The 22,124-nt window shown below is 46.1% G+C and overlaps 1 protein-coding gene across 7 annotated transcripts in view; it reads left to right on the forward strand.

The window, feature by feature from the left end:
- Nucleotides 1–4,324: 4,324 nt before the first annotated feature.
- BEND7 (BEN domain containing 7) overlaps nucleotides 4,325–22,124 on the forward strand; it is a 65,798-nt gene continuing 47,998 nt past the window's right edge. For 4 of the 7 annotated variants that reach the window (XM_020284082.2, XM_020284081.2, XM_020284083.2 and 1 more), the window contains exons 1-2: nucleotides 4,325–4,455; nucleotides 6,657–6,740. In XM_020284082.2, the coding sequence (XP_020139671.1) occupies nucleotides 4,395–4,455; nucleotides 6,657–6,740 (145 nt within the window). In that variant the 5' untranslated portion in view covers nucleotides 4,325–4,394. Of the gene's footprint in view, nucleotides 4,456–4,692; nucleotides 5,170–6,656; nucleotides 6,741–22,124 lie in introns of those variants that run through there. The other 3 variants (XM_075997650.1, XM_075997651.1, XM_075997653.1) reach the window with 3 other exon arrangements.

A 22,124-nucleotide genomic window follows, 5' to 3' on the forward strand; every position in this document is an offset into this window, starting at 1 on the left:
TGTGAAAACTTATGTTAGGCCGGCAACAATACAGAAACAGAGTCTAAAAGTGGGGCTATTCTTTCCATGACCTTTCTGACGGGTGATTGTCCTAACACTGAAAAGAGAGTATTTATACTTATTAAATCTTCCTGAAGAATTCCCAGAATCTACTTAGTGACAGGATATTCAATTCCAGAGAATCCAATCAAAGATTATAAAAAGCCTCAAGCCCAATAATGCCGTTCTATTCATCTCCATTTTGAGGGTTATTAATAAAACATTTAAACAATAATCCAGTTGTAGTCCTATCTATGTACGTAGCATGGTTCAAATCATAAAGTTCCTCTAAATCCGAGCTGTCCAATGTGGTCGCCACTAACTACATGCATTATAGCACTTGAAATTTGGCTAGTTTGAATTGATTTGTCCTTTAAATGTAAAATACATACCAGCTTTGAAACCATACAAAAGAATGGAAACTATCTCAATAATATGCTTTTATTGATTGCATGTCAAAATGATATTTTTAATGTGTTCAGTTAAATAAGATAAATTATTAAAACTAATTTAATCTGCTTATTTTTACTTTTTTTCAATGTGGCAAATAGAAAAGTTTAAATTACATATATGGTTTGTATTGTATTTCTGTTAAACAGCAGAGCTCTAAATAAAACTCCATAATGCTATTCCTCTCCGGATAGAGTTTTCAGAAACAATTAAGGTTAAGGTTATTTAATGTTTTCTGGCCAAATTACCTGTCTTGGTCTATGATGTCATTGAATATTTGACCACTTTTCCCTGGGCTCTAGTAACATGTAAACTTGTGCTTCTGAAACTTTGGAGGGTTTTGAAGTATGAGGCAGAGAAATTACCTTTTTTTTTTTTTTTTTAAAGACAAAGTCTTATTCTGTCACCAAGGCTAGAGTGCAGTGGCATCAGCATACCTCACTGCAACCTCCAACTCCTGGGCTCAAGTGATCCTCCTGCCTCAGCCTCTCAATAGCTGGGACTACAGGTAGATGCCACATCACCTGGCAAGTTTTTTTGTTTCTTGTAAAAACAAGGTCTTGCTCTTACTCAGGCTAGTCTGAGAAATTGCTTAAGTAGAACTCCTGGAGAACTTTCCAAGACATCCCAACACAAAGGCTATATTTGAACAGAAACAATACTGCTATGGACTGAATTTTGTCCCCTCCCCATATTCACATGTTGAAGCCCTAACCCCCACTGAGACTGTATTTGGAAATCACACCTTTAATAGGAGGCTAATAAGGTTAGAAGAGGTCATAAGGGTGGGGCCCTAATCAAATGGGATTGGTAGCCTTATAAGAAGAGGGAGAGGGAATTGGGGGGGTGGGGGACAAAAAGAGAGATCTTTATGCCATGTGAGGACACAGAAAGAAGCTGGCCGTGTGCAAGCTAGGAAAAGAGCCCTCACTAGAAACTGACTGCCAGACTACAACTCCAGAACAGTGAAAAAATTAATTTCTGTTGTTTAAGCCACTCAGTCTACAGTATTTTGTTAAGGCAGCCCAAGCCAACTAATACACTTGGCCCCCTTAGCCATGGTTTCAGTTACCCCAGTCAAGTGAGAGCTGAAAATATTAAATTAAGAATTCCAGAAATAAACAATGTGTAAGTTTTAAGTTGTGCACCATTCTGAGTAGCATGATGAAATCTTGCACTGTCTAGCTTCATCTCACCTGGGATGTGAATTATTCCTTTGTTCAGCATATCTATACCGTCTAGGCTACCTGCCTATTTAATCATTCTGTAGCCATCTTGGTTTTCAGAACAAAAAAATGTAGTATTATATAGGATTTGGTACTATCCCCAATTTCAGGCATCCACTGGGGGGTCTTGGAACATATGCCCTTGAGGAGAAGGGGGAACTACTGTACAGATACCTACCACTTAAAGCAATCTCATTTAAATGCAATATTATAATTAATCTTAATGCTAATTATGGATATATGCTTTCATTAGATAAAGGCATGTTGATTTGTACAAAGTGGAGAGTAAATGTTTATTGAATTTCTCTAAAAGTTATAGGAAACACCTAGCCTGTGAGCTCTGCACACCATCTTTGGTAAAAAGGTTCATAGAAAAATGACTTTGATTTAAAAATATTATGACTTTGACATATTTTATTCTTAGTGATACCAAAAATCTTCTCTTCAGTAAATGGAAGTCACATTCCCACTTGAACTGAAAATGCTAAGTTGTTAATATCTTCCTTAGGGATTTGCTTCTTGGGATGACACCTTCACTGATTTCATCATACTTTAAGCATAATAAAATCTCATTTTCTGCTCCAAGGCATGAACAACTTCCCAAGTTCCTTAATCAGTGTAGTACTCAGCCCTTATGGCTTTGGGAATAACATTTTTAAAAGTATGCTTTTTTTCTTTAAAAACATCCAAAACATCTTCGGGTTTTTATGTCTGGATTTAAAGAGAGGGGTGGAGTTGTGAGTGAGGAAGGAAGAAACCCAAATAGGGTAGCTGCTTTAATTACTGTTAAAACTTCTACTCCCTTCTACCACTCCTTAGAGTTCCAAGGGGTCTAAAACTCCAAGAAATCTATACAAAATTTTACTTGTCCCACGCGTATTTTCTGTAGAAAGGACCCTGAGCTTTGGAACCTCATCTCAAAGAAGACAGTGACCAAAAAGGTTGAAAGCTTTTGTTTATGGGTTTGTTTTACTGAACTGAAGGCACTGTTCTCCCTCTCACCTGCAGGCCTGGTGTGCTGCACACCACCTAAGACCTCAGGATGGGGACTCACGCCTGCTGCCCTAGTTAGCCTGTCGGTTACCCTGCTCTTTGCTTTTGTTTCTGGCTGTATGTTTATGCTAGCTGCCTCCAACCGCCACTGCCTTGGCAGTTGTCCCACTCTGTATGTCCCTGTTGAGTAAGAGTGGCCCTTGAGTGGCTGCCTCCTCATTTGGGTGGGACCCACGGTGGAACTCACCCCACTTATCAACATACCCTTTTCCCTCTTCTCTCTCTGCCCTTTTGGGGCCACCAGAATCCACCCCGGGGGCTGGATGGGTGGCCCACCTCCTTACCCTTTCCCGTTTGGGTTTGGCGGTGGTACTTTCAAGCATGTCACATCACGTTCCTGCACTGCCAGTCCCAGGTGGTGTAGAATTCTTTTCCTTTCCCGCTCAAAAGATGTTGTGGAAAAGAAATGATGCCTGTAGTGCGCTCTCTGCTCCCCTGAGAAGAATATTACAAAAAACTAATAACAGCTTTCTGTTTAGGGCAATTATTTCGGCATATTCCCTCCAGCGTCAGAGGCCCCTGCACCTGCCCTGCCCTCGGCCTCCCCAGCAGTCCCCAAAGCCACTGAGCCCACGTCCCAAGTGCTCTGCCCGGGTGCAGCTCGGCTCTTCCTGCAGTCCTCCTGGGATGGGAGGAGGAACTGAAGCTCACTCTTCTCTATACTCTTCTCAACAATAAATTCTAAAATCTCTTTCCATGTCTTGCAGAGCGCAGATGGGTAAGTTTTTTCCTCAAAAAACTTGCCTACAATCGGTGAGCGTGGCCCTGAGGCATCCGGAGCCCGGGGCAGGCAGGGGGCCGGCCGGGGAGGGTCCGCGGCCGCCCGGGCTGTCCCCAGCGCGGAGCTCGGCCCCGGCGAAGGCGCGGCGAGGCCGGCGGGCGGCGGTGCGAACCGAGGCCCGGGCGGCAGCGCCGGCGTCCCCCGGGGCGGGCGGCCGGGCCGGGGCGCTGCGCCGCGGCCTCCACGCCTCCTCGGGGCGCCGCGCGGCCAGGCCGGCGGCGGCGGCGGCGGCCCCTGGGGATGGCGACGGCCCCGCTCCGCCAGCAGGTGGCCCCGGGGTCCCGGCGGCACCGCCCCCTCCGCCGGCGCCCCTCCTCCCGCGGGGGCGGTCAGCGCCCCGGCCGGCTCCGCGCCCGCCGCTGCCGCCGCCCTCCCCTCGGCCCGCCCGCCCGCCGGCCGCCGCGTCCCCCGGGCCGCCGCCGCGCCGCGTCCGCACGCTGAGCCCAGGCGGGCCGCGGCGAGCGCCCAGGGCGCCGGCACCCCGACCCCGCCGCCGCCGCCGCCGCGCCCCCGCCGGCCCGCTCCCAACGGAAAGTTGGGCTGCGGCGGGCGGCGCTGGGAAGGAGCCAGCCGGCATGAGCGGGGCCCGGGGGGGCGCCTAGGGCTCCGGGGGCGGCGCCGCGCGGGGGCAACTTCGCCGGGAGCCCGCGCCGCCGGGCCCCGCGCCTCAGCCCCCGAGCGGCTCGCGGTGGTTGCTGCCGTCCCGCGGCCTCCCCCCGCCCGGGCGCGACGCGGACCTTGGTCCCGGCGGCTCCGCGGCGGTGACACGAGCCCGCGCCGCCGCCGCCTCAGCCCCGCCGCCGCCGCCGCCGCCGCCGCAGCCCCCGCCGCCGCCTTCCCGCACCATGGAGTTCTCCGAGAGGAAAAGAAGCAGGAAATCCCAGAGCTTCAAACTGGTGAGCCGAGGTAAGCGGCCGGCGGGGGCGGCGGGAGGAAGGACCGGGCGCCGCGCCCTCGGCCCCGCGCCCCGGCCGCCCGTGGGGGGCCCCGCCGGGGGGCGCGCCCTCCCGGACCCCGGTGTCCCCGCGCGGGGAGGCCCGCGGCCGCGCACGCCGGGCGCGGGGAAAGTTGTGCGGGGGGAGGCAGGCTGTTATTTAACGTAAACAAGTCGGAGGGCACCTCGGGAAATTAGCAAACAATGACAGCGGGGGGCCGAGCCCTCCTTGGGGTGCCGCGGGGCCGGGCTGGGGCGGCCGCGCACCGCCTGGCCGGCAGGCCGAGCGTGGACCGTCGCACCCATGATTTGTTGTTTTTGTTTTGGTTTTTCTTTTTCCCCCAAAGAGAAGGGGAAAAGAGAGAATCGGTGTTGTTCTTTTTAAGAAGGAGAAAGAAGCTCATTAGGTGTCCAAGCCCAAAGCAGGATTGTTGACATCCAGCATCTTTTCTGGCTGGCTGGTTTGGGGGTTAGAAAGGTGTTTTAGGCTAGATCACCCAGCAGTCAGATAAGTACCATTAAAAAAAAAAAAATTCAGCTAGTTCCTGACGATTTAACAGGTGTATGCCACACTCTCCGGGCTTTTATTTTGCCAGGGGAGGGGAAAGTTGAATACAGTCTTGTCTGTGTTCAGTGACTCGTTCTGTATCTTCCTGATTTGACTTTTTAAAAAATGAGAACTCAAGGTAATAAGAGCAGTCGTGCAGATATGTCAAAATGCATTGTGTCACCTTAAATTAGGGGCAGGTGACTGTTTTTCATGGTCGAGTCACAAGTCCTAATGCAGAGTTTTAAACCCACTCTGTTTAAATGCCGTCTGTGAGTCAACTTGAGGTCAAAGCCAAACCTCAGAACCTGTCCACTTTTCCCGTTGTTTTATCTGGCATTGGCATCAGAGTAGAGAACAGAACGACTGTTTCAACAACTTGCAGAAGTCACATGTAAACTGGTGAAAATTAGAGAGCAAGTGCAAGTAATCTGGGTTTTTCAAACTCAGCTAAGCTGCAATGTGGATTTGGTGGTCTGACAATGGTTTGATTCTAGACAGTTTGAAGGTCTGCTCTTATCTGCTTCCTGTAATTTAGTTTGGATACTATTTAATCAAAGAGGCCTGAAATAGTTTTACATATTCAAGATACTTGGCTCTTCCCTCTTTCTGTGTAAATTTTTTTTGCACATGAAGGTTGATCACTCAGTTATTTGTACTTTAAAAGTGTTTCCCTGGGTGACTGCCATGTTGGTGTTATCTGATTCATTCAGGAATGTAAGCTGCTTTCTTATTTATGACCTCAGAGAACTTACTACTTTATCTGAAAAGTGAGAGTAGTTCTGTCGACATTGCCCTGCGAAGTCTAAGGCCAAAAGAAAGGAATAGCTGTTAAGAAGGAACCTCTGTTTTCATACCTAGTTTTCAGAAATAGGAAATTGTCAAAGCACAGTAGCTTCCGTAGAGAAGCTTGTAAACTATTGTATTTTAAACTTTGACTGACATAGCAAGTTTTTCCTTTTCTTTTTATTTTTTAAATTATGGCTCTGATTCTTCTTTCTCCTCTGCAGGTGCATTTTCAGAAAATAAACTATTGCATATTAAATAAAGGCTGAATGCAAAAGAGTCACTTGTGTGAAAGATGAAAATCTTCCTTTCCTGTCCAAATTATACTATATTTGGAATAACTAATCAGTATTTTTCGTGTGTGCTTGCCTTGAAACTACTTAAAGGCTGAGATTTTTCTGGGTAAACTGAGATAACTAGAGTGCTGGCCAACTCTAAAGTATATTATTGATACGCTCATGAAAATGGGTTGTGAAGATAAATTTGGAAACCTCCTCTAGTCTGTGATTGGGCAAGATTTTTATTTTTCCTACAAACATACTTGCCATCGCAAAGAAAAGTTGAATAATTGGCATCTGTGGGCACAATTTACCGTGAAAACTGTGTGATCAAGCAAAAGGCTGTTTTTTAAAGTCAAAGTAGCATTTCAAGTTGGTGTACTTCAGAGTAAGCAAAGTTTTAGGGATATTGACTACAAATTCTATGAATAACTGAGTTCTCGAAAAGTAAATTTATAAATTATAACTTATACAAACTATAGAGAATGAGATTCCAGTCTTAGTGCTTATTCCGATCTTGAGGTCATTAGAATTCTAATTTTTTGTTGTTTTCTCATGCCAGATTATCACCATGAGGTATATAAGGTCTCAGAATTCAGCAACGATGTTAATGGGGAGGCCAAAGAGACACAACCCATTTTTTTAGGTAGGTTCTTATGTCAATTAATTTCTCAGCAAAAACAGCGTGGCCATTTGTAATTAGGGAAAAGGGGAAAAAAAAGAAAAGATTGTGCAAGAACGGGAAATGTCTGCCATTGCTTAATGTATGACATTCTTTTCAAGACCTTTTATTTTACAGATTGCCAATATATCCCTTATTAACATTGCTAAAAGTTGTAATTTCAGACATAAATGTTTATTAGTGTCTATACACAGTGCTAATTATCACTCACTCACAGAGCCAGATGCTGACTGGGCAGTTTTGTCGCTCTGCTCACCCCATTTACATTGCATATTCGCTGGCATGCTTCGCTGGCAATAGTTTGTGTAATTGGGGTATTACATCTTTGACATCTGGATAACAGAAATTCAATTTCCAGGAAGCTGCTATTTGTTTGGTTTTGCTTCTGCCTTGGGTGGGATAGAGGATTAATGTGCTGTCTTATTATAATGTCCCTTCACCTCTGTGGCCTGGTTGCTAATCCTGCCATGACAAAATTAAATTAAATCTACAGTCAAAAAGTGTAAGGAAAATAAAAGTGTGATTGTCTGCCTAACTACTTCTTGATAGTGCTTGTTATCACTGAGCAGCTCCTCGTTTTCTCTGGCTTTGTGTTCCTTTCACACCAACATTTTGGGACAGGGGGAATAGTCATGCTTTCTGTCCTTTTGCCATCCTGGTTCCCAGCTCACCCCAGGGACTAGCAGAGCCAAAGTAGCGTCTCCAAGACCTTCCGACAAGTGTAGTTTCATGGCAGATGGGTGGGTAGCCATAGACGTTGCCACCCTTTCCGTGTGTCATGTTGGTACCAATACTGTACAGGAAAGATGAGTCAAAAATGAAATCCTAATCTATTGAGAAGTTTGACTTCAAGAGTGGAGTACTGGTAAAGTCAGTGTGGAGAGTAGATGGTGGCATTTGGCTTCAGCCTTGCCCGTCCTGGGCACCTCTGCAAGCCCAGGTGGTAGCGTGAGGGCCGGGTGTTGCAAACAGAGGCAGAATGTGAGAGCAAGTAAAAGCAAGAGCGATTAAAGCCAGGGTCAGAATTGTCCCATCCCAGTGACTTCAGGTAGCAGCACTGCTGCTCAGACCTGGTGTGGGTCGTTTTTCAAATTAAAATATCTTGAAAGCAGAGGGTATATAGTCTGCTTTCACCAGGGTCTCTCTGTTTGGAGGGATAGAAAGGGTGGGTTGGAAAGGACTGGGAAGAAATCAACTACATACTCAAAGAGGTAAAACAAGAGGGAAATATCAGCATTTCTTACGAGAACAATCCTTGAAGGCTCATGGATCTTTCCGCCTAGGGAGAGAATATTACTGAGGCAAGCACTGCTCCCAGCACCTGTTTACTGTTAAGAGAACTACAAGCCAAAAGGTTAATAATCAAGTGAAATGCTGTGGCCCAGAAAGAGAATATTCTGGGATTGCACTCTTTAGTTTTCTAAGCTTGATCAGTTGGGATTCAGTATTCTGAGTTTTTTAAACTCGGTCATTTGGAATTCTGTATCTGAGCACCACTCGTTATAGCCATTTGAAATCAAGAATTTGCCCTTTAGTAGAAAAGGCACACTTGCCATACAAATGGAACATCATGTCCTTGATTCGGTTCTCCAGTGAGGCAGGCTTTCCCCTCCATCTGCTATGCACTGGGAAAGTGGGAAGGACACACTGAAGGCAGTGAACTTTGAGGATGACAGAGGGGACGCTGAAGAACAGGAGGGTGCTGGAGCTCAGGATTCGGTGATATGGGAACTCTTGGAGGTGGCAGACATTGCTGCTTTCCTTTTTCCTCATCGAGGTTTTGGAAGAAGATACTAGAAAACCACTGAAAGACCAGGCTTGAGATATGCTTTGAAAATGGTTGGTTAAGGTGGCCTTGAGCAGCCAGAGACAGAAGATCACACAGCCCAGGAATGTGCCAGGGGGTATTTCTCAGGCTTTTGCTTATTGTTGGGACAGTCCAATATGGTGGGTTCCCAAAGAACATTTTTATTTTGTAATCTCCAGGTCAGTTAAAAAAAAATGGTGGAAGTGATTATACAAACATGATTTCTAGAACAACTGGAAATAGTTGCTGTTGGGAATAAGAAATTTTTTTGTTGACAATGTTATATTTATAGTTACCCTTCTCAAAAATAGATTTAAATCATATTTTTATAAATTGCTAGTCTGTCCACAATATACTACGTATTATGCTATAGAATCCTTTGTGAAGCTTATGAGGCTAGAAGTTTCATATCAGAATACAAGAACTGTGTCACCTGTGTACCTATACTGAAGTACTAACACATGGTCCTGAGGATGTTATATATGATTTTCTATATTCAAACATATGTGTTATCTTTGATACCATCATCTATAAGATTAAAGTTTATGATCTATAGGGAAAGAGAGTATTCCAGAATTTGGTGGAGGCTCCCACATCAAATCTGTTTCTCTGGAATATTTTAGGCTGTTAACTCTTATAGCTTATCCAACATGATAGGGCAGTGCAATAGTGTGAGTGGCTTGGCTGAGTGCTTTGGGAATTCCTCACACATTTTTAATTTGATAATAGGGTCAAAAGAGGTTACTTTAGCCTGTGGACATTGACTTTCTGAAGCTGGCTGAGATGGGACTACAATAAAAATTTGAGCACTGTTTAGAGGAAAACAATTCATTTTAATCAATTCAACGAGTGTCATTGTGAGAAAATACTATGAATTCAGCATTTTTCTAGAACAAGAGTAAGGTCAGGGATAGTGACAAAAATGGATAGGACTGGGACCCTGCTCTCAAGAATAAAAGCCCAGTTGATGGGCAGATAGGAAATGGTCATGGAGCTGTATTCAGCAATCAGAGCCAGGCACGGTGGCTCACACCTCTAATCCCGGCACTTTGGGAGGCTGAGGCAGGAGGATCATTTGAGGCCAGGAGTTCAAGACCAGCCTAAGCAACATAGCGAGACCCCCGTCTCTACAAAAACTTTTTTTAAAAATCAGCAATCATAATAGCTACAGTTGTTTGAGCACTAACTATGTGGAAGGTACTGAGTACTTTGCTCATCACAGCAAATCTGTGTGAATTATCATCGTCCCCATTTTGTAGATGAGGCTAGAGGTGTTAAGGTAACCTGCCAAAGGTCTCCCAAGTAGCAAGTGTAACACAGGTGGGGTTCCAGTGCTGATCTGCCTGGCTTTGATTACCCGGCTTTGAAATACCCGGCTTGGTATTTCCCAATACCCCACTGTATTGCCTGTCTGTGTGAACAGTAATTAAATGACAGATGTGAATGATCAGGGCAACAGCAGAGGCAGAGTTGGAAGGGGAGAGTGGAGAGCTCCGCGAAGCCTCCAGACCTTGAACTGTGGGAAAGATTTGCAAAGGCAGAGGAGAGTTGGAGAAGATTCCGGGGGGGAAGAGTGAGTGAACCCGGGCAGAACAATAAGTATTATAGTGAGACTTTGAATGTTGCACTTTATAGTTTATAAAGTGCTTTCACAGCTGTTTTCTAAGGATTCTTACAGCATACCTGTGAGGTAGATAGGGCGCACATTATGATTCCCATAATAATAGGAACCAAAGCTCTGAGTTAAGTGACGTGCTCATGAATAGCAGAAGCTGGAGTGAACCCAGGTCACCTGTCACAGATCTTTGCCCTGTGCCATATTGAGCCAGGCTAAGTCAAGGCACATCGAGGAGACCTTAGCTGGTGGCTGGGCTCTTTTATAGCATATTTTAATGCGACAATTTATTCATAACAATAGTTAATTAATACAAATATTAACTGGAGTCTCTTTTTATGCATTGGGTTTGGGTTTAGATTTTCTATCATAGTATATACATTTGAAGCATATTTATTTTTCAGGTGTTCAGTCTCATTCATTTATTCATTCAACACATATTTATTGCATTCCAATTACGTGCGTGCCAAGCCCTGTTCTAGTTACTCTTTTAAATATTCAGCTCAGTTAGACAACTTTCAGGAGATGAAGCACACTGCGTGGTGGCCCTGCCAGTTTGGGCAGGGTGGAGATCTCTGAATTTTTGAATCTCTCTTTAGTGGCTTTCTTGAGGGCAGCTGACCCCACCAGGCCCCCCAGAATCTCCCCAAAGAGGACTCACACTTTTATAAGTTAGAGCATTGGTCCCCAACCACAATGTAGTTCTTCTCCCTGGAGAAATGGGCAGGTCTGTGTGTAAAATGGGGGGCGGGGGGTCTTCACCTAGAGTCAAATGCCTGGGTCCCACCCAGGCTCTTACTTGGTCTCAAGGGGCTGGCAGGCTGGACCCCTCCTCCCAAGAGGAAGGATGCTCTGACATGTTGCCATGGCTGTGGCAGGATTTCCAAGAGTGACAGGCACCCTTGGATAAAATGAAGGACCAAGAGGGCAAGAGAGAGGAAAAGGAAGAACCCCCAAATCCCATTGTTTGGAACAACATGCTTCACATCTGTTCCTCCTCCCAGGAGCTCCACCGTCAGCCCCTGGCCCTGCTGTGTCCTTGTGTCCCTGTCCTCTTTCTCAAAATTTCTCTCCTGTTTTGGTGGTGGAGTAAAGGGCACAGAAAACTAGGAGGGTCTCTTAGGGCTAGAATGTAATAGTACACTAGGAGTGTCTCTCTCTTAGGGCCAGTAATAGTAGGTGTCACTTACCCTGAGCTTGCTGTGTGCCAGGAACTATGCAAGGACTCTGTCCATGGTATCCCATCAATTGTCCCGAGAAAGGTGTTGATATTCCCTCTTTACCGGTGGGGCACTTTAGGAGTTGGTAGCTTTACTGAGTGGCAAGCCAGGATGCAAGCCAGGGTCTGCCTGTGTCCAGAACCGTGCCCTTAGCCACGTGACATGCTTTGTTCACATGGACGCTTGTGCAGCACTCCAGCGTGTCCAGCAGATCAAAGGGGAGCAGAGCTGCTTAAAGAACCGTCGAGAAGACCCAGAGTGCCTCATATGCACTGCTCATTCCTCTGCAGGCCTCTGCAGAACGTGCGGGCATCCTTATTTAAAACCCCCTGGTCTAAACAGCATCTAAAAGTTTCATGCAACACCCAAAATATGTCTAATTAGACTATGGGTCCAGAAAAATGGCTTCAAAAATAATTTCAAGCAAAGTCAAAGTTTAGAAAGCCTCTCAAGGCTTCTTTAAATATATGTGCACACAGAAATGTGTTTCAGTAGCTGTGGATGCAGACTTAGTCATTCTTACAAATTGCTTGTTGCCCAAAGTTTAGGAGGCATTCGTAGTTAGGCCATCTAAATACTTTTGTCATTTAGGTACTATTATAGCTACACCCGGAGGCCAGGGTTGTATTTGCTTCATGTTTTACAAGTGGGAAGCTGAGCTCAAGAGATGAAAGTGGGCCAGGTGCGGTGGCTCACACCTGTAATCCTAACACTCTGGGAGGCCGAGGCAGGAGGATCACTCAAGGTCAGGAGTTTGAAACCAGCCTGAGCATGAGCAAGACCCCTTCTCTACTAAAAATAGAAAGAAATTAATTGGCCAATTAAAAATATATAGAAAAATTAGCCAGGCATGGTGGCGCATGCCTGTAGTCTCAGCTACTCGGGAGGCTGAGGCAGGAGGATCGCTTGAGCCCAGGAGTTTGAGGTTGCTGTGAGCTAGGCTGACGCCACAGCACTCTAGCCGGGGCAACAGAGTGAGACTCTTATCTCAAAAAAACAAAAAAAAAAGATGAAAGTGATTTGCCAAGGCCACACCCTGGTCGTAACTTTCAAGTCAGGTCTTCTGACATCAGTTCTGAACTTGTCACTGTGTCAGAGCTGCCTGGAGTCCTGGCCTCTCGCCTGCCAGTCTGACCACGTGGGCGGGTCTTAACGTGCACATCCTGGTCCTCTCCCCTGCGCAGAGACTTCAGAGGCCTTCTCAAGGATTTCAGAGTCAAGTTTAAATCCCTGCACTCAGGGTTCAGTATCCACAGTCCGACACTCCCAAATGTGTCTCCCTGTCTGCGACTTTCATGGAACCGGCTTCCCTTGAACCAGCAGAACAGGACATCCAGATGTGAAGGGGGCACCCAGGGAGAAGGAAATGGGTGGAAGGAGCTTTGACCTGGGAAAGACTGGAACCCACAGGCGGTGGGGGGGGACGCGGAGAAAGGGGCTAAGTTGTGTTACCGTCTCCTGCATGGCTAGCACTTGCTGTACTTGACGTCATTTAACCTCGCGCCAGCTCTGAGAAGGTTTTCTACTTTTAGATGAGAAAAATGAGCCTTTAGAAATGTTAATTTGCCTTGGGTCGCAGAGCCAGTGGACAAGGACCTGGATTTGGTGCCTGTGCGGCACCACCTCGGAGAGAGCGAGACCCCCTTCCGCTCCTCCTTCCAAGTTCACTGTGTCTGGGCTGCCTTTCCAGCCCTGGCTCCCTCTCGCCCTCCCTGAGACACGTGCCCGAGTCAGGCTGTCCCATCATCCCTCGTTCTCCTCTCTGCCCTTTCACCCTACCAGTCTCCTCCTGCATCTCACCCCCTTTCCAGACTCCTCCTGGTAAATCCTCTCTCTCCTACTGGTCTTTAAAGCCCAATTCAAATATTACCGCAGCCTGTAAGCCTTTTCGGTGTGTATAGCTTAGGGAAGAGGCGTCAGATTTAGAGTAATAAAACCTTGCTTTGAGTCTCGGGCTGGAGCTATAACACCTTGGATAAAACTCTTGAGGGGTTTTCCTTATTTCCTATAGTAGAATAATAATGTTGGCTCTAACCACCTTATCAGGTTCTCCTGCAGCATATAGGAAATCCTGTGTGGTTAGAGACTTTTCCAAACTGGAAAACACTGTATTCTTATTTTTATTATCCTCTTCTCCTTTCCCCTTCCAAGTTAGAAGTTATCTTTTCTTCCAAACACTCGAGTGCTAAGTAGTGATATTACTCTTTTCTGGCACTCACCATGTGCTGCCTGATATTTATTAATACTTATTTTTGTGTGTGGCTTTATCACGCCCCGAGTCGGCCTGCAAATCGTCCCCAAGCCCTAGCAGTTACCACACTGAGTTGTGGTTGTTTATTTACATCACTCTCCTAATGTGAATTGTCAGATCCTAGAGGGCAAGTGTGACCTGAATTCTTTTTTGGATTCTTCGGAGCACCTAGCACAGTGCTGTTTCCATGATGGGTACTCAGCTGATAGGTACTCAAATATCTGTTATTTAAATGCATGAATATATTGGACATTGTCGTATAGGACTCTGAGGATTTATCATAGAATATACTGCCATATTGAGATGTTAGAGACTTTTAGTGAGCCAAACTAAAATATACGTCACTTACCTTGAAGAAGCTTTTGTAACATACTAATTAGGGTAAAATTTGGGATTTCTGGTACTAATTTGTGAGATACAACTTCTTTTTCAAATCTAGAAAAGACCAAAAAGGAGAAATCACATATGAAAGCCAGGGACATGTTGAAAACCAAAATTGAAAAGTCACATGTGTTCTGCCTGTTCCTTATTCTGCGATAGCACTGGTACCACCTTATAAAGGTCCTTAAGACAGTGTTGACCTGTCTGTGAACCGATGTCGATACCGTCTACTCAGATTCCACACAAAGCAGGTTTTTCTACCTTAACTTAGGAACATAAAGCCATGCATTAAACAACACCAACAACAAATCTAGCGCCTGTCATGTTTCTGAAGCGGCGGGGCCCTTGCACGCGGCCACCCTAGTTGTCCCTGCCCAGGGGTGCCTGGCCGGCGTGGGGGAGGAGGGCTGAGGTCCAGCCTGCGGCCTGCTCCCCAAGGCCCATGTGGGGCAGCATCTGTCTGGAGGAAAAGCTGCCTCTCTCTGTTTCTCAGGAGGGCTCAGCGTGGGTCAGCAACTGCCCCGTCAGTGAAAAGTGTGATAGATTGTAATAGTCTACTTTTCCTACACTGATCATGGCCAGATCATTAAAAAAGAAAAAAAAGAAAAACCTCCAAGCAGGGCAGAGTCTCAGGAAACAATTGATGATTTAGCCTCTCTGGTTTCCATGGGCATACGATTTTACTTTGGGGAGAAAATAACATGGATGTCCATAAGATAAAAGATTTCAGAGCAGTGCGTTTTGCGTCTCAAAATAGACCTAGGATGTGAAACGGGAAGCCTGATATTCTCATAAGTGGCAGATTATTGGAGAGAAAGTGACCGGGACAGGAAGGCATCCACGGGGGCAGGGAGCTATACTGAGGAAGAGCCGAAGCCCCAGCCTGCGGTGGTTCTGGACGCCGGGGCTGACCCTGGGTGCCTTGGGGGGTAATGTGCGCAACTTGGGCTGTGTCTTGCCCGAAATTCTTTACCATCTGCTACTTTACAGTGGAGACCCATGCTCCTTTGCATGGTGGCTAAAGCCCTACATGAACTGCCACCTGTCTGCTTCCCCCGGCCTGTTCCTGACACCTCCCTTCCTGCCTCCCGTGCACAGTCTTCCCCTACTGCTCTCACTCCTGCAGCAGCCCTGCGTCCTCCGTGCCTGTGCCTGTCACCCTCTGCCTGGAGCTCCACACCTGCCCCGCCCTCCCTCTTGGCTTGACTCTGTCCTCCCTGAGACTCCAAGCTAGTGTGCTTCCTCCAGGGGGTCTTCCCTGATCCCCCCGTCCCTCCCCTTCCCCAGGGTGCTGTGCACACCTCCAGCAAGGCAGAGACGTTACCAGTTTCTTTGCAATCATACGTCTCTCCCACTGGGCCGTCAACTCCCTGTGTGCCACTACCCGGCACTATGCTGTCACATAGCAGACATCAGTAAGTGCTCGAGGAATGAATGCAAGAGGAGTCCAATTTTAAATTTAATGTAAAGTGGGAAAACCAGCTAACCTGAAACTTTACCATCCAACTCTTTTACCTCTAAGCTCCTGCCCTGGCTCAGCTGGTGAAAATGTGTACATCCTTCTTTGTAGCTAACTGGACCTCACATATCAGGAGTGAAATATGTCAGTACTAGCAGTGGAATGTTTATTTTTATTACACATGTTTTCTACTTTATTAGGGTAGTGGCAGTCCCCCCCTTTTAAAGTCTAACCGCAAGGCAGGATGCACTGCTGCACCCTTGTGTATAGCCAGCCGCCACCCCCGGGGCCTCGCAGACTGGCCCCTGGAATATGGCAGCACGGTGGCCCTGGCACATCTCCGCCGGTCTCTGCCTGGAGTGACCTCTGCCACCCTCGTCTCCAGGATCCTTTGTTTATCCTTCCAGCCTTAGCTTGAATTCCTTCAGGGCAAGACTTTGGTTTCAACTGTTAACTGTATTCCTAGTATACAGTGCTTGGCGCAGAGCAGACTCTTGATAAGTGTTTCTGCATAAATGAATGAGTACTATGGTAAAGCATGTTAAAATGTAATTTGCCGCCAGTTGTTAGCTGATCCGAGTGGGAGTTTGTTGAGATAGTTCCCTGTCCAGGATTTTCCCATGCAGCACCACGAGGTCTCCATCCCACCCTCAAATGAATGTTGGTAGCATGAATATACGTCTGTGTCAGTAGCACCCCATCTAGACATTGTGACAACCCCAAACGCCCCGTACATATGTGAGCTACAGCCTGGTCCTTAGCAGGCCATAGTTGTGGGATCAGTTACCTTCTGGGCAATTTAGCTTTGAACAGAAAAAAACTATTCTGTCGCCATCATCGGCTGATCACACCTTCCTCGCCGCCGTGTCGCAGATGCCAGTGTGGGGGGACAGATGAGGGGCTGCGCTGAGCCAGCGTGGCCACGTGACCACAGCCCAGAGAGAGGGATCAAAGGGCACATTCCATTCGTGGTCAGGCTCCTGCGCCTCCTTCCGTACAAAGGACAGCTTATTACATGCGTATTTGATCATATATTTTACAGTCATTGCAAAGTTTAGACAGCTTCTCTTTCATTTATTCCAGACAATCAATATCCTTGTAAATGAAAATCCATAAAATTGTTTTCTTAGTATTGCATTCTTCTTTTCAAACATGTGCGAATATACTGTGTTATTTGGATTCCGTGGGGTTTTATGACGTTTTTCACTTGAAATCAAATTATATATCTGAAAGGTTAATGGAGAAAACTAATTATGCTATCTGGTAACCAAATGTGTGATGAGACATTTGTCTCTGTAATTAACAGCAAGGAACTTTTATAGTTTCATAAAATTGAATGCTACGTGGAGTATTCGGCGAGCATTTGTTTGGACGAGGTGTCCAAAACAGAGATGTTTATGGATGATATAAAGTGGAACTGAAATGTAATGCAGGTGTCTGCGCGTCTCACAGCATTTCTCATTGTTGAGATGGAAGCCAGAAGATTAATAACTTGACTTTGTCATGATAAAATAAGTAATGTGTTCTTGGAACAGTGGTACGGTACATAAGTTACTCAGTAATTCCAAGAATTTATTCTGTTCCAGGAATAATATCCTTAACAATTTATTTTTACAGAAAAAGTGGATGCAACATAATAGACAATGAAGTTGCTTGTATGTTTAATGGGATTGTATCTCAAACATGACTGCACACCTACATATAAAATGAAAAGAACCCCACACAAATGCAAGGTTAACGTACAGCTTTCAAAAGTCAGGAGATGCAAAAGTTAAAGTTCTTCTGTTAACATTAACTCATTCTCCCTGCACATATATAATTTTTTCGATTACCAGCAAGACTTTAATGGGTGCCTTAACATGCATGGCGTGAAATACGGTGAGGAGTTGCTGCGGGAATGTTAGCTTTCAAATTTCTCTGCAAGTTCAGTGTTCCTCTCCTTGCTCTGGGAGGGAGAGCCACGGAGCTGTGTGGCCCATATCCGACCCCCGCTTCCCTGGGTTTACTTTGGTCATTCCAGGCGAGGAGCTTAGTCCTCTGGTTTGTCGGGTGGGAGGACTGAAGTCCTGTCTGTGTCTTTGATGAACTGGGAAGAAGGTGAAGACGAGACGTGCTCCTTGGGAAAGCTTTCGTAGGAAGACAGGGTTGAATTTAGGCACCACGTGGCCTCTGCTTGCCACCAGCCCCACCCCGAAGGGAGAGATTCTTTCATAGATGCCGCAGATGTGGGTTTATCTCTTGCAATCCGTGGTGATGTTTTTTTCTCCAGCTTTCCTCCACTGTATTTTCCCGTGGTGTCTGCTACTAGAATTTATTTTTATATTCATTTTGTAGCTGTTTGTTGAGTGCCCACTAGTGCCAGGCTAGGAGGTTTTAGAACCCACTAGGTTGCTCTAAGGGAAATAAATGAAGGATTCTGTGGGAACATAGAACAGAGGGGCCTGCCTGGGTCTACAGGATTAAGGATAAGAATATGACCCTTGAGAAAATGCCCTTGTAGCTGAGACCTGAAGGGGTAGGGCTGGTGCAGGGGCTGAGGACACAGAGGGGACCAGCAGATGAGCACACTCCTGAGCAAGTGGGATACCTTGGTCATGGCTCAAGCTGCTTAGCTTCTGGGGGACTTGCTCTGAAGGGAGGCCTGGGCACTGGCATTTTAAAAAGTTGCCCAGGTGATTGGAATGTGTGGCCAGATGACAGGCAGCACCATAGAACAGGGAGATGCAGCAGAGCCAGGGCTAGAGAGCTGGGCAGGAGGCCAGATGTGGAGGCCTCCGAGCCCTGCCAGGGAGCCGAGGCTCTACCCTTAGGGCATTGGCATTCCACAGAGGTACGTGACGCAATTAGATTTGCAATCTTGGAAGATCACTGTAGCTTCAGGGTGGAATATAGATTGGAGGGGAGCAATACCAACAGCTTTTTGGCAGTAGCCCCATCCAGTGATAACGGGAACAGGGTGGTGGGGGAGAGAGGGAAGGGGAAGGACTCCGAAGTAATGTAGAGAAGGATGTCTCTTTCTAAAAACTAAATTATGAACATTTGATCTCTCGTTGAATGAAGGCAAGATTTTGGTTATATTATTGTAGGAATTCAGAAGTAGCTCTTAATCTACAATCTTGTTATACTTTTCCTATGTGTTTTGACAGCCTTTGAAGACTCTCATTGTGTGTTTCATAGAATCATGAACACATATAAATTCTTATTCCACTTGTCTGAAGTTTTAATCTTTGGCTTTTATAGAACTAGTGGGATTCATGTGAGCCCCATTTCCAAACTTTTTTTTTTTTTTTCCTTTTAAGAGACATCTTGCTGTGTTGCCCAGGCTGGAGTGCAGTGGCTATTCACAGGCATGATCCTAGCTCACTGTAGCCCTGAACTCCTGGGCTCAAGCCATCCTCCTGCCTCAGCCTCCTGAGTATAAGTTTCCAATTTAAAAGGAAAATAGCTGAGCCTCATTCTTCTTCATTTGTAGCAGCTAAGTCAGAATCTAAACAGATGGTTTGGTCCAATGATTTCCTTGTTCCTGCCTCGTGTGCCAACACACCTAGGTGGTAGGTGCTGACCAGTCCCAACAGCAGCCATGTCACATGGTGACAGCTCCCTGGACACCAGAGATAGGTTGCCTCCCGAGGGGAGTCCCCTCTTCGGTTCGGCTGGTTCCTTGAGCAGTTTAGAAGAGCAGTGAAGCACGTGAACCCAGGAGCATGATACGTCCTGTGCAGATCTCTAACCTCGCAGTCTCTGCTTCCTCCTGAGCACACGCAGCCTGTTCACAGGATTAAATGTGGGCAGAGTGCTTGCCAGAGGGCCCTAAGTGGTAGCTTTAACTCTTTCCCTTAAATACATCCATATTCCTTTAAAAAAAAAATTCATGGCTTGTAATGCATTTCAAGAGAAAGTGATCTCAGGCAAATATTCCAGGGTTGCAAACCATGCCACACCCCAGCGCCTCCTTTCTTGACTTTCTTTTGCTGCCATCTCCTGCTGCCTGTTGGTTATTCCTGCCCAACTTCGCCAAGATGTTATGTTCAGAGCTGCCACTACCGGTTGCCTTATACCCAGCTTTAGAATATCACAGGGAAAAGAGTGTAAATAATTCTTCTAGATTATTTTTTCCTTCAAAAAGGTAACTCATATTCATTTCAAAGCCATTTTTAAAGTTAAATTTTAAGTTAGAAACAAGACACAAAGTAAAAAGCAAAAGATCCTGTCCCAGTCACACTCTCTGGTGAGGACCCACTGTTAACAGTAGAGGCATGTGTGATATGTGTGTATCTGTTACAAAAGAAGAAAATGGAATTATGTTATATGATGTGACGCAGCTTTTTTCATTTAACGGAATCTTTGTTTATTTCACTCACACTGAGTGCCTAGTTTGAACCAGGCAGACTTAGGCCCTGCTTATCAGCAGTGAATGAGATAATCACGATCTCAACCTTCCCGAGTTGTGGTTTGTCTTGCACATACTTCCAAATATGTAAGGGTCCGTTTCACTCTTTACAGATAAGAAATGATATACCATAACTTCACCCTACTGATATACCATAATTCATCTGATGCCCTGTTGATAATGCTCTGTTTGCATTGTTTCCGCTGTTTCCTCAGTAAAACAATGCCGCAGGGAATGCTGGAATATTTCCGTAGGATGAATTTCCATAAGTGGAATTGTCAAATTCTACTCCAGAAGGTTTTGCCAAATTACGTCTCCACCAACACCATATGAGTGTGACTGTAACTGCATACCTTCACCAAAAAATGGGTTTTAGACATCTAATATGAAATCATATTACTTTTCATTACCTTAATTATTAGGGAGGTAAGAGATTTAGAATATTCATTGCTCATTTTTTCTCTTGTGAATTACATGTTCGTGTTCTTTGCCTGTTTTTCCATTATTAGTATTTGCCGTCTTCTTTATTGATTTAGAAGACCTTCACCATGTATTTGGGATTTTAACTTGATTATTCTAGAACATTACGTGAAGTAGTGGTTTCAGACCGAGTCACTCAGTGATAGCTGCCATTACTCATCTGGGGAACAGGGCACCCGTGCTGCACTTACTATAAAATCAAACTGTTTTCCATGCTGTGAGAACACGGGGGAGAGGTAGGTAGACAAGCTCTTTGAGTTAGTTGGGTAGTTCTAATTGTGTCACATCGCACTCATATGAAAACCTTCACTGATTTCCTGCCACTTAGGATGAAGTCAGAGCATCAAGGCCCTTTCGTTTTTGACTTTGCCCTGTTCACCCTAGCTCCAGCTGAATTAGCTTACTCACCACTGCCCTCTTCGTTTTTCTCTGCCATCAGCTTTGTTGGATGCTGTTCTGTCTTTTCTCCTCTCAAAGTGCCCGTGGGACACTGGCATCTTTTACTGACCTCCTCGAGTGTCACCATCTTCGTGAAGCCGGCGGGAGTCCTCTCAGTTCGGAATGATCGCTTCCCCTCCTTTCACCCCTGAGACACTTGTCGCATGATTTCGAAGGCGTTTATCATGTATCGCCTTGGCTTTGTCTGTTGAATCCCAGACACTGTCAAGTGTATTCCTAGGAACTGTAGCTGGTGACGTGTACAAGCCTGACTTAGGCCACCAGCCTCGCCTCTGTGGTGCCCGGTCACCTTCTGTGGCCTGTGCTTTCCCAACGGGCAGGTATGTCACTCTGGGTACCCTGTGTCTTTCAGGGTCTGTAGGAAGCTGCACATCTTGGTGGGTAGATAATTATTTTAAAATCAAACTCAGAAACAAGGAGAGTATAGTTTAATATTTGCATATACTTTTAAGATAAAACATAAGGACATCAAAGAAGATGGCTTGTTCCTTATTCCCCTTCTGGGACTTTGCCCCCGTCTTCTCGTGGGTAGTTATTCTCCTTTGGCCTTCAGGGTTCTTTGGGGGAAAAGTTTGAGAGGCAGCATGCTGGCCTGTGTCGAACAGCTGCTCCTTGCTTCATTTCCTGGTATTTCTTTGCTCCTTTTGGTTCTTAATACCCATCTCAAGCCCTTCTTGCCCTTTTTTCTTTCAAGGCCTATTTTCCAGCTCAGGTCCCTGGCACTCCCTGTTGGCACCTGTCCCAGCTTCACACCTCCAGCTGTGATTCGAAGGTGCTCCTGCCCTGCCCTGGCTGTGGCTGTCCCATTCCAGCAACGCTTGCTCACTCTTTGTCTCCCAGGCTGCACTGGAAACTCCTAAAGCAAGGAGACTATGTGTTAGTTATATTTCTTTTCTTTTGCTCACACGGTGTCTCGTACTTAGTAGCAGTGTGATAAATATTTATTAAATAAATGGATGCATGCATCCCACCCCGTGGGAATGAAGAATGGATAATTTCCCTGCAGGGGCTGCAGGGAAAGCAGGACACGCAGGGAAGAGCCGGCGTCAGCTCTAGCCAGGAAGGAGAAAGCGCCCTCCGCAACAGTGGGGCAGTTTGCTAATGGGAGTTCTGGGCACACAGTTAAAAGAGGTAGGGGTTAATCTGGGGAATATCAGGACCATTTTTCAGAGCAACAAATCATATAAAGGGATTTGGTAAAAACATGTTGAGAGATTTGCGGGAAGGGAGGGGACCTTTCAGTTTGTACCCAGTGATCGTTGTATCTCTGAGGCTTACGAAGTGCT

Source organism: Microcebus murinus, chromosome 25, assembly GCF_040939455.1.
Source record: "Microcebus murinus isolate Inina chromosome 25, M.murinus_Inina_mat1.0, whole genome shotgun sequence".
NCBI classification, from domain to species: Eukaryota; Metazoa; Chordata; class Mammalia; order Primates; family Cheirogaleidae; genus Microcebus; species Microcebus murinus.